The 12,719-nt window shown below is 38.6% G+C and overlaps 1 protein-coding gene across 3 annotated transcripts in view; it reads right to left on the bottom strand.

Moving 5' to 3' along the window:
• The window catches only part of CIMAP3 (ciliary microtubule associated protein 3), a 25,336-nt gene extending 12,617 nt beyond the window's left edge, over positions 1–12,719 (bottom strand). The window contains exons 1-3 of one of the 3 annotated variants that reach the window (XM_087929507.1): positions 12,675–12,719; positions 9,183–9,341; positions 3,402–3,544 (exon numbers count right to left, since the gene is read on the bottom strand). In XM_087929507.1, the coding sequence (XP_087785633.1) occupies positions 3,402–3,544; positions 9,183–9,341; positions 12,675–12,693 (321 nt within the window). In that variant the 5' untranslated portion in view covers positions 12,694–12,719. Of the gene's footprint in view, positions 1–3,401; positions 3,545–8,872; positions 9,513–12,674 lie in introns of those variants that run through there. The other 2 variants (XM_026715583.2, XM_026715584.2) reach the window with 2 other exon arrangements.

Here is a 12,719-nt window from a genome sequence, read left to right as displayed (position 1 = left end):
AAAAATCCACTTTGACATTAATAGGCATTTAATGCTGAAAATAAAAAGTCAAAGGGATAATAAAGATTTCTGGATAATCAAAAGCTTTTGAAAACAGGAAAGGAGAGAAAAAGAATAAAAGGGCAGGATCTGGAAGGGAGGAGACTGCCTGGAATTAAAAAGAATTTACAGCAAAATCTCAACAAGACTTCCAAAAGATACATTTTAACTGAAACATCGCTACAAAAACCCCAGGAAGATAAAGTGGAAAAAGAAATAAGAAGAAACAGCTTGGGACTATTTGGATTACTTGATGCTCTCTGGATTTTTGGTTATTGTATTTGAATGACTAAAATCAATTGGGTGGTTGTTTAAAACTGTTTAAAATGGCTCCACTTTTAGAAGAACTGAAAATGGAACTTAAAAAGTACAAAGAAGATGCACAAGAAGGGAGAGGTTCTTTTGGCTTTGTATTTCAGTTTTTAGAAATGGAGATTTGGAACTATGAGAAACAACAAGAAGTGCCTGCAGAACAAGAAGATCGCGACAAAGAAGAAGCCATCTTTAATGAACAAGTAATCTTAGGTGGGAGAAAAAAAGGAAAGGGGGGAAAGAGAATGGAAAGTTTAAGATTGGGAACCCCCCCCCCCAAAATAGAGTGAAAAATAAGTATAAAATCAGAAAGCAACAGAAGAGGGAAACGCAGAAGAGACTTAGAACTAGAGAGACAAGGGGGTAAAAAGGGGAGGGAGAAGATGAGAGGGAAGAAAGAAAGGAAAAGAAGTTATAAAGGACAGAAACAAAATATAGAGAAACAGGACTTATTTAGAGATAATGGGTGAAAATTTAATGGAAAAAGGGATTCTGCAAAGGTACATAAGATAGTATTGTTATATTAGAAATAGAAATAATTTTAGAAAATATGAAATAATGTATGATTAAAATGTTTTATAAAATAGCTATCGTAATTCAGTGGAATGCCTGTCAATAAATAAATGTAACAAAATGAATATTTAATGATTTACAAAACATATGTGAAGAGAAATAAGGGAAAAATTAATTATGGAGATTATACATGTCCTTCAGGAAATATGATATTTAATTGTAAAGAAATGCTAAAGATGTTAAGATTTTAATTATTATTAATGATAGAACTGAATTGGAATGGAATGAGGGTTTATAATTACATATATTTATAATCTTTTTTAAAAAAGAATATAGTGTGTATTATAAGAATGTACCAAGCAGAATTCGATTGGAAGTTATGTATTATGTATTAAATTGATGGTCATAACCTTAAGGTATATATTGAAGTTTAAATAAGAGTTGAATGGATGTAATTAAAAGATATAAAGGTGTCATATTCCAATTAGTAACTACAGGAGAAAATTTGTTTAATGAGAAAAGATAATATGAAATTGAAACAGAACAGACAAAAGTAAAAATATAATGATTTGAATTGAAATGAGATAATCAAAATAAAATTGAGAAAATTAAAAGAGGGGAAAAACTATATAGAAAAATGTAGAATAGTATAAGATATGGAATAGAACAGAAAAAGGAGCATGAAATTGAGTTTTGTGTCTGTATAAAGAAGTTCAACCCGGGACCATGCTATTTTCAAAAAAGATGTTTTACTTGTATTTTGTATGTGTGAAAACCCAAATAAAACTTTATTAAAAAATAAATAAATCTGTTCAATTCCACTGCCAACCCAGAGATGGAATCGAGTAGCTCAGGCAGGGTAGTTGCTACACAGCAGGGAAATCGGTATAACAGTAACAATCCCAATTGATCGCAACCTAACAAGCAGGGTCTCACTTCCTGTGATCTGCTGGGCAGTGCCCTTGAAGTCCATAAGTGATTCTCGGATGACAACTGCCACATCAGCCCTCCTGCTCCATGTTGTTAGTTGGTGCCAAACTCAAAACCCAGCTGGCAATAGCTCTGGGAGGGGGACCTCCACTGTTGGGTGCAACCAGGTCTCAATAACACATGAGAACTTGGCTTTCTCATCTGTGATCAAAAAGGCCTTATTAAAAACTGACCTGACATTTAAGAACAGCAACAGAAGTCAGGGCCTCTGGCAGTCTGCTGCTGAGGATAGATGCTAAAATCAAAAGCTAGAATATTAAATATTTGTCCTGTGTTCTCCAGGCGTGATCTGCTTGTCTCCCACCATATCTTCCCATGCCCATCACCATCATAATATTGTAGCCCACCCATGTCCCCTCAATGGCCACCCTGTCTTTCCTGCCAGATACCCAAATTCCAAAGGCCCAGGACCTCCAATAATAACCAATTACATCCATTCCAGGGAGGGGGAAAAAAGACCCCCAAGATGCTTCAGCTCTACTGCTTTTCAGCACCCTCAGGTGCCACCTCCTCCCATCAACTCTTTTCTCAGGCTCTCATCCTGAGGGAGGAAGCACACAAACAAAATACTTAGCTGACAGACAAAATTGGGAGGAAAATAATCTTCTCCCTCTCTGGCGTAATCAGAGAAAAAGCCTCTGTTTGGGGGCAGGGGGGGGGATCAACATCAGGTTACACTCTTCTGCTATCAATCCTCCCCCCCAAAGCCAACACCAATAATCCAAGCCCCAAAGTCCTGGTTAGCCTCTACAAATACAGTTATCTGGTCTGTGTGATGAAAGATACTGGCAGCAAAGAGATGAGAATAAAATACAAGGGGCAACCAGCACCAGGTCCACAAAAGTAGCCAACCAGTCAACAAGTCTAGTGCAGGCCCAGTTCATCCTCAACCATCTTCCGATTTCTAGAATTTGTTAACAATAGCAGAGGGTCAGAAGTACAACAAACACAGTCACCCAGGGTTCCTGTACCATTTCCCCAGAGTTCTTCCGTACTTTTTAAAAGAACAAAACTTTTTCTCGTTTAGGAGACAGATGAGTTGAGGAATCCAATTGAACCCATTCATCAAAGATGTTTCTTCTTTCCATGACAAAAGAAAAACAAAAGATTTTTTCCTCTTGATATGGACTGAAACTCAGACAGTGACCATAAATTGGGTGTCTCTCAGTGAATATTAGCTGGGTTTGTAGCCTGCACATTCACTACAAATAATGTTAGGGTTCATTAGTCTAAATAACAAAACTTGTACTCATGGATTTTTGCTGGAAGCAATCATGTGAGGTAGGAAAGATAATATCAAGCCACAGAGTCATCTTCTGAAAATAATAGATGACTAAAGGGTTCAACTGTGGTCTCTCAAATCTTTGCAAATATTCTCTAATTATCTATTTTCTAAGACCAGAGACATTGCTTTTATTTACAATATATTTGAATTTTGGAAGCAAAAGTAATCAATATAATCTGAATAGTAAATATTCTTTCTTTACTTCTAATTAAAGATCTCTTTGGAGAGAAAATAAAGAAAAATGAAAAGGAGCACTACTTACCTCTGCATGATTATATGTTCCTGGTCCACGATCAGGATCACCTATAATTGGTGCAAACTCATTACCTAATCGGTCTGGTGCATGATGAAAGGGGAAAATTTTCTTTTCCTGAGTGGTTCCAAATGGACGTTCCTTCTGAACATCTGAAAACCCCAAAAAGAGTTTATGTCAGTCAAATGTTTGCATCAATGTTTTATAATGTGCGACAAAACTAAGTGTATAAAATAGCAGAGTGACACCTCTTATGTACTGGACTAACTTTTCAGTGAAACACAGAATACAGCCAGCCAGTCAGGTTCATTCACCTAATTACCATTAATTACATTATTTCCTATGTAAATACTTAGGTATTTACATAAAAAACTTAATTAGAAAGGAAAAATAGGTATGGTCCTCATTTATTGACTGCTTCTCTCAGCAGCTATTCAGAGTTACAATGGCACTGTAAAAATAGATTAATGACTTGCAGCCATTGGAACATCCCCATAGTGAGGACATAATATTCATGGTCATGTGATCATGATTTGGGTACTTTGTGACAAAACATTTACAATGGTCACAATGTCCTTGGTCATGTGATTTCCATTTATGACCTTCATAGCAGGCTTCTAGCAAACAAAATCAATAGAGAAGCTGGCAGGAAATCACAAGACATGGTCATGTGATGTTGTGTTTAACAACCCACAGTGATTTTTCTTAATGAACATAGCCGGAACTGATGTCATAAGTGCAGCACAGTCATGGGAGATTTCATTTAATGATAGTGTCATTTAGCCAGGGGTCAGCTACTGCAGGTTCGCAGGGGTTCGGGAAAGCCCCTAGCTAAGATTCTGTACAGTTCAGAGAACCCCCAAATCCCACTCCTAGCTGGCCCTGCCCACTGCACCCCGCCCCTCCAAGGAGTCCCCACATAGCCTGTCTTGGATGCAGGTAAGTGCAGGGCACACCAGAAGCGTGGGGAGTGCAAAAAACGGGCCACCTGAAAGTTTGGTAAGGCTAAAACTGGGCCTGTTTCCCACTTTCAGAGAGTCTCCCAAGGTAAAGAATAGTAGCACACCTGTGTGTTTATATTCCTGGATATGCACATGCTTTGCTAATGGGCTTTTAGAATACGTACCCTAGTATCGGAGCTTTCCTCTGCCTGGGAAAGGTAAGAATGGTTAAATATTGTGCTACAAGATTAGCCAGGATGAGATAATACTCAAAACAAGCCAATTTACAATAATGGAGACAATAAAAGACATTGAACCCACTGTCCCCTCTCCACAGTGAAATTTGGTGATCATTATATTGTCCCAAAAATTTATTAGAAATTTTACTGTACAAGTAAAATTTAAACAATGACAAAATAGATACATTAAAGAAAATTTAAAAAGTGCAGAAAAAGAAAAAAAGGAAACTTCTCCTCTCATCTCCAGCAGGTATAATCAACATTAAGAACTTATTATCTCTTAAAAGCAAACATCTCTTTGTTTCAATTCTAGTTTCTACAAACACATCTCTAAGATCTTATCCCTCCCTACAAGCATCAAAATCCAGTAGGAGTTATCAGAAATGACAATGTACACTATGCGCACAATTATTAGGCAAGCTTTATCTTGAAGGATTAATTTTATTATTGAACAACTACAGTGCTCTTGGTCAATCCAAAATGTTAATAAACCTCAAACCTGAATATTTAAGAAAGTAAAAATGAGGCTATGGCTTTCTTAGAATATCTATGTGTGCAGAATTATTATGCAACTAAATGAAAAATGAAAAATTTCCCATCTCACTCATTTATTTTCATCTATTAAAGTGAGAGTAATAAATAAACAACTCAAAATTTGCAAATAAACATTTCTGACAGTTCCAAAAAAAATATCCATGACCAATATAGCTACCCTTCTTTTCAATAACAGTCACATGCCTTCCATTCATGGAGTCTGTTAGTTTCTTGATCTGTTGACGACCAACTTTTTGTGCAGCAGCAAAACACTGTTCCCAGACACTGTTCAGAGAGGCGTACTGTTTTCCTTCACCATACATTTCCCGTTTAAGAAGGGCCCACAAGTTTTCAACAGGGTTTAGGTCATGTAAGGAAAGGGGGGCAAGTCATTATTCTTTCATCTTTAAGACCTTTACTAGCTAGCCACACAGTGGAATAGTTTGATGCATGTGATGGAGCATTGTCCTGCATAAAAATCATGGTCTTCTTGAAAGATGCAGACTTTTTCTTGTACACTGCTTGAAGAAAGTGTCTTCTAAAACCTGGCACAAGGTTTGGGAGTTGATTCTGAGTTCATCTTCAACCTGAAAAAGTCCAATTAGTTCATCTTTCATATTACCAGCCCATACCAGTACCCTTCTTCCACCTTTCTGGCATCTGAGTTGAACTGGAGCTCTGTGCCAGTTACTGATCCAGCCACGGGCCCATCCATCTGGTCCGTCAAGAGTTAGTCTCATCTCATCAGTCCATAAAACCTTTGAAAACTCTGTCTTCAGATATTTCTTGGGCTGGTTCCCATTTCAACTTATGTGTCTTGTTCAGTGGTGGTCGGATTTCAGCCTTCCTTGGCCATGTCTCTTAGTACCACTTGTGGGCCCTTCTTAGCACTTCTGAGCACTCCAGGTAGGCTGCAGTTCTGAAATATGACATCACTTGAGTATAATGAGTTCCTGGTAGCTTCACATTTAATTCTTCTCAAATCTTTGGCAGTCAAGGTGAGTCTTCTTTTCTCAACATATTTCTTGTGACCCTATTGATTATTTGCCACAAAATATTTGATGATTCTGTGATCACGCCCCAATATCTTAGCAATTTCAAGAGTCTTGCATCCCTCTGAAATATTTTTTACAATTTTTGACTTTTCAGAGTTAGCTAAATCTTTTTTTTGGCCCATTTTGCCCGAGGAAAAGAAACAGCCTAATAATTATGCACACCTTGATATAGGATGTTGATCTACTTAGGCCACACCTTCTCCCGTTACACAAATACATATCTCCTGATCTGCTTATATCCACTAAGCATTTAGGTTTATACAGCTTGGAGGTGGAAAATATGCCTACAAAGGATGATATGGTCAAAATATACTCAGTTGCCTAATAATTGTCCATACGTTGTGTTACAAATTTTATCTCTTACACCCAATCTGAATCCACCCTTTTCCTTCAAGCTGATTTGGTTATTATTTTGAGGGGGAGGGGAGTGTGTAAATGGTAACCTTTAAAGGTCTGAAAAGACTGATAAAAAAAACTTTTAATAAAATATTACAAAAAAATTCTAATAGTACAAGTATCAGTCTTAGAAGTTCTTCAACAACTGGGAGATAGCAAACTCTTCTTTTTGAAAAATACACAGCAGAGGTTGGGCAATCATTTGTCAGGAACATTGCAGTTGGAATTTGGAATGCTGTACAGTAAATGGCGTTTGGACTAGATAACTTCCAACATACATTCCAAGGCCAACTTACTATGATGTTTCTGTGCATTGACTTAAACCTTCTAACTAACAAGATAGACTTAGACTGTCTACTATTGACCTCACCCCTTTCCTAAGAGGTCTGTAGGGGGTGTGCATAAGCGCACCAACGTGCCTACTGTCCCTGTCCTATTGTTTCATATATATATATATATATATCTTATATGTATCCATGTATTCATAACTATGTTTTTACTTATACCTATTTTCTTGTAAGCAATTGGCAAATAAAAATAAATAAATAAATAAATAAATAAAATACATAAAATAAATAGTTGCCTCTGATGGTAATTTATTGATGAGAGAGAGGGGGCACTTCATGGAAGTTTAGAGTACTGTACTAATTTATTCACTGGTTTCAGGATTAACTCCTAATTAGTTCTGTGATTACATCCTGGAAAACTTAAAGTAGTTTTTTTTTGCCATATATCTATTCTGAAATAAACAATGCTATTTAACAATGAAATAACAATGCCTTTAACATATTGTTAAAGATCCCATAATGTGACATTGGAATTTGAAACGCCACTGCTAATACATATTTGGCAGGCATACATCCATCTAATTTTGCTGGTATGTAAATGTTTGAACAGAGGAATTATATTCTTTTAGTATTGTGACAGTCCCTTTAGTTTTTTAAAAAGATATCTATATATGCTTATGTAAATTTATTCTGAAACCCGAGGCAAATAATTTCAGAAGTGCCTTTCTCTTCCTTATAAATTAGCAATAAAAACACAATAAATTAAGTGTCTATGGAGATTCTCAGTCATCCAGATCAAGGTTGTCCCAAAGGTGCCTTATTTTCTAGAGGCAACTGGACATTCTGGTTTTTCTTTGAAGATGTTTTGCTTCTCATCCAAGAAGCTTCTTCTGCTACTACTTGCTACTACTGCAGTACATATCAAGGAAGACAGAAAAGCCTTAACATTGATGTTTACAGAAAACCCACCCACACTGATCAATATTTACATTTTGATTCCCACCACACACTGGAGCCCCAAATAGGAGTCATCAGAAACTTACATCACCGAGCTGAAGACCTGCCTACTAGCAAAGATGGGAAAGAAAAAGAATGTAAACACATCAAGAAAGCCCTCAGAACATGTAGCTATCCCAAGTGGGCCTTCATCAAATCTCAAAAAAGATCCTACAGGAGCTCCTCTGTAACAGGCAATGATGAGAACAATAAACGAAGCAACGTCATTCCATATGTTGCAGGCATCTTGAAAAAGCTCAGGCTTCAGCCAACATAACATACGTGTTCAAACCCAAGAATAAACTAAGGCAGAAGCTCGTCCACTCTAAAGATAAAACACCCAGGCAGAAACTGAGCAACACGGTATATGCAATACATGCATTGAGCCATATGCAGATCTGTACACTGGGGAAACAAAACAACCACTTCATAAACGCATGGCACAACATAGGAGAACACACACATCAGGACTAGATTCAGCAGTCCATCAGCATTTAAAAGACACAAGCCACTCTTTTGAAGACAACAGAGTCCATATTTGGACAGAGAGGACCACTGGTTTGAAAGAAGAGTTAAAGGGGCCATCTGTTTCAAAATTGAACAACCCCCTGTCAACAGAGAGGGAAGAATATGACATCATCTATCTCCAATCTACAACATAGTCCTTTCAAGGTTCCAAGAAGACTCCACACCCATTTGCACCATTCAGGTGACCCTGATGACACAGATAACAGATGACCTTAACAACCCCAGCTAAAAGGATGCAAATGTCCAGCTGTCTGTAAGGAGTATAAATCCTTCCATTCCCCACCGCCCAGTCAGAGCTGAAGAAGCTTCTTGGATGAGAAGCGAAACATCTTCCAAACCAAAAACCAAAAACTAGACAGTCCAGTTGCCTCTAGAAAAAAAAAGCACCTGTGGGCCAGTAAGTGAAATTAAGAGCTCCCTCCTAAAATCCCAAATCGCTTGACTGAAGCGACTGCCTCATCGCCCTGCGATTAGAGCCCTGAAATTTAAATTGGCCTTACTTACCGTTCAGTTCCTGTTCCGAATCCAGGCAATTTTGGAAATCCAATCGCACCCGAGCGTTATAACGGCCCAGTATCGGGCTCTCCAGCAGAGGCATAGCAATCCCGAAAAACAAAGTTTGTAGGGTCGCAAATAAATAAATAAAATAAAATAAAATAAAATAAAATCACCGGATTTCCCTCGCTTCCACCTTAGCACCTCTCCTCTCCGAGGGCGACCCGCGTCCCTCTCCAGCCGAGCCCGAGCGCTCCACAATGCCGGGGCAACGACGCTTGTCTGACGCGCCTTCGAGCCAATCCCCGGCCGGACTCACCTGAGAGCTCCCACGCGAGGCGGCGCTGGCTGGAGATGAGCGCCAGGGTTCCGAGCTGTTTGGAGTCCCTCTCTTGCCATGGAAACAGAATTGGGCTGGTCCCCACGTTGGAATACTGAGGAAATATGCTGCTTTGGGTCGCCAGGGTTTGAACCGTATCTGCAAAGGCGGGGAGAGAGAAATGGTGGGGAGGCCCGCGGCGTTGCGTCCGGCGGCCGGGGCGAGAGTTCAACCAGGCTACGACACCTGGCCGATTTCCAGACGGCAGCAACGCCATCGTCGTGGTTCTTTATTGCCAGCTTTATAGTCGTCCGGATTTTTGTAGCGCGGTTACGGCTAACGCTACTTTTGCCTGACAGTAGCAACGTAGTAGGGCGGTGGAGTATAGCCTCGCCACTATCATTTTCTCGCCAGAGTCAATTTTGCCCCGTGCCTTCGGCGGTGGGGCTCAGCTCCGTTAGTACTGCAAAGAAGTGGAACTGCGAAGAAGTTTAGGCTTCTCTCTCGCCCTATGGCAGCTAACTTTTGAGGGAGATGGAGGAATATTCTCCATCTTTCTTGGGCGAGGAAAAAGAATCGCTTTAGCCTTTGGAAATAAAAGGCTGGCTGAGCGAACGGAATTATTTTATTATTGCATCCTTATTACGAAGACCCTAAAACAGCCTGTTTTTATACAATGGGCAGTGAGTGTTGAAAACGGCTATTCAGCTGGTTCGGAAATCCGTAACCGAAAGAAAGTGAGCAAATAGCGTTTCTTGTTCCTGAACAAGCTTATTTGATAAATTGGAATTCCCAATCAGAGACCTGTTTATCCACAAAGCACACCATCTTCAGTTATACAGTACTTAAATAAAAAGGTAACATGGTAATTAATTAATTCAATCAAATTATAATGTCTGTCTCAATCACAAAGGCAGCAGTTTACATTTTGGATTAAAAACAATAGAATGATAACAAAAAATGAACAATATTGGATAGCAGTTCAGAAAAACAAAAAAATTCAGTTGCAGTCATAAGACAGATATCCAATATTGATTATAACCCAATCCAATCCAGAGTTTGTTGCAAGAGGCAGGGATTTAAAGATTTGAGAAATGCCATGTGAACTTAAGGGAGAAGATCTTCCATGGTACAGGTACAACCACAACAAAGGCCTGATTCCTAGGTCCTGCAAGATGTCACCGGTTGGGCAGAAACAATGGGAGAAAGCAGTTCTTATGTCATGAATTTTTGTACAGGTGACAGCTAGAATCTTGAACTAAAACTCACTGATAGCCAGGGTACAAAGTAGAGGTTTTATGTAGGCAAAATAAGAAGTGATGATAGCTATTCATATTAGCTGTAGCTTCTGAATTGTTTTCAAGGTTAGCCCTGGATAGATTATGTTACAGTGTTCAAATAAGAAATGATTTAAGTTATGAGTGCTTGTGAGAAGCTCCCCTCCTTTCACGAAAGGTCATATTTAGTACACACTATGGATCAGTGCAAAACTCCTCCTGGCCATGGCTGCCATCAGGTCATAGAATTGAGTCTAAGAGGACTCTCAAATTGCACATCAATTCCAACTGGAGGCATAGATCACCCTTGAAAACTAACAATTGTCCTTGAAAATAGAAGGTCTTTGAATCCAAAGCCACTTGGATTTGTGTAAGCCCATCAAGTTCTCTTATATCTCCTGGTTCTCTTATATCTCCTGGTTCTGGGAGAAGATTACCAGAGAGAATCACCAATACAAACAGATGTGAAACGCAAAGCTGAATACTATCCAATTCTGAGGCTATATCCACACTGATTGATGACTTCATTCAGTGACTCATATAGATGTTAAATAAAAGTGGGAGAATCTTGAGTTCTGTGGGACCCTTTAGAAGAAGGACCTCAAGTTTGATCCTTCCTCCCAAAACTTACCCCGTCTTTGTTAGTATATGACTATGCATGTGTTATATCTAACTACGTAAGCTAAATTAATATTTATCTGGCAGATGTTGAAATGTTTATTTCCTAAATATTTCCTTCATTAAAGAAGAAAGTCAACTCCATTGAGTGTCAACTCCATTGGATTGTTGAACACCAACGTTCTCTATTTTTCCCTTCCCCTTTCTTCTCTGATTTTTCTAACTTTGGATTTAGGGTAAACTTGGTGGATTAGTGGCTTTTTGGTGGGCTACTGGTGATAGAAATGAAACAAGATAAAGAGCAGTTTCTTAAGAAAAAGAAAAAAGAAAGTATAACTACAACAGTTGAAATTGATTTTTCTTGCCCAAATTGATTTTGATCAGTTACTTTGTTGTTCCTTATTTTTTCTGTACATGTGTTTTACAGATCCATTGTTGTCTACCTACAGATAGTCGTCGACTTACAACAATTTGTTTAGTGACTATTCAGTTACAACACTGAAAAAAATAACTTTTTTCATGCTCAGAATTGTTGCATTATTTCCCATGGTCATGTGATCAAAATTCAGATGCTTGGCAACTGTGATGACCCGTAGTCTCTCAAAATAACCCAAAACCCAAAACATACATTAAAGTCCAGTAATGCCTTCAACTTAACTTCACTGTTTTATTAGGCACAGTTTAAAGTCACAAAAGTAAATAATGAGGCAAAAGAAAACCAAAACAAACCGCATTGACGAGAGTTCTGAAGCAAGCCAAGATAATTAATCATACATTCCAGGAAGATAACCGAGGAGAGTCCATGGGAAGAATGCCAGCAAAGATAAACCTCTTTCAAAGAAAACAATAAATTTTGACTCCAGCAATTCTGACTACGCAGTTACAAACTTATATACATAGCTCCCAGCTGCAAGCCACAAGGAGGATCATGGTAATCTCCTCCTGAGTAGACTTTGCTTTTCCCTGATCCTCTCCTCCCTGCATGACCTAGGATGGATAGCGGATGGGCCTGGATCCTCCTCTGATTGCTCAGCTGGCCTCTGCCCTTCCGCAGCCTCCTCCACCACCTCTGGAGCCACACTCCCACACCCTGTTGGCTGCTCCTCCTCTTCCTCAGAGTCAGTCTCCACCAGGCATGATAGCAACTGACTCATATTTATGACAGTTGCAGTGTCCCATGTGATCATCTTTTGGGACCTGACAAGGTGCCCATTGATTGGAATGGGGAAGCCAGATTCATTTAACAATTGTGTTAAGCTAACTTAACAACTGCAGTGTTAAGCTAACTTAACAACTGTGACTCACTTAGCAACATAAATTTTGGGCTCAGTTATGGTTGTAAGTTGAGAACTACCTGTACTTAATCTTTGTGTTATCTATATCAGTGGAAAAAATAATGTATTGGATCTGATTGTGAGGTTTGAGATACTAAGAGAAATGAAACCACTGGGATAAATAAAAATTTTAAACAAATCTCACTATTCAATGTCATACATCTTTTATGAGAAATATTCAAGAGAATTACCTGAATATTCAAGAGCAGTAATTCTAGATAAAATAATAAAAGATTTCATAATAGAAATAGTTACAAGCTTACCTGAAAGAAGTTCTGGCATGATACAAATTCTGGTTTTGGTGATCT

The sequence above is a fragment of the Pseudonaja textilis genome, chromosome 3 (genome assembly GCF_049901715.1).
Source record: "Pseudonaja textilis isolate UNSWEBS1 chromosome 3, rPseTex1.2, whole genome shotgun sequence".
In the NCBI taxonomy this organism is placed as follows: Eukaryota; Metazoa; Chordata; class Lepidosauria; order Squamata; family Elapidae; genus Pseudonaja; species Pseudonaja textilis.
This window is presented reverse-complemented; position numbering and strand designations above follow the sequence as displayed.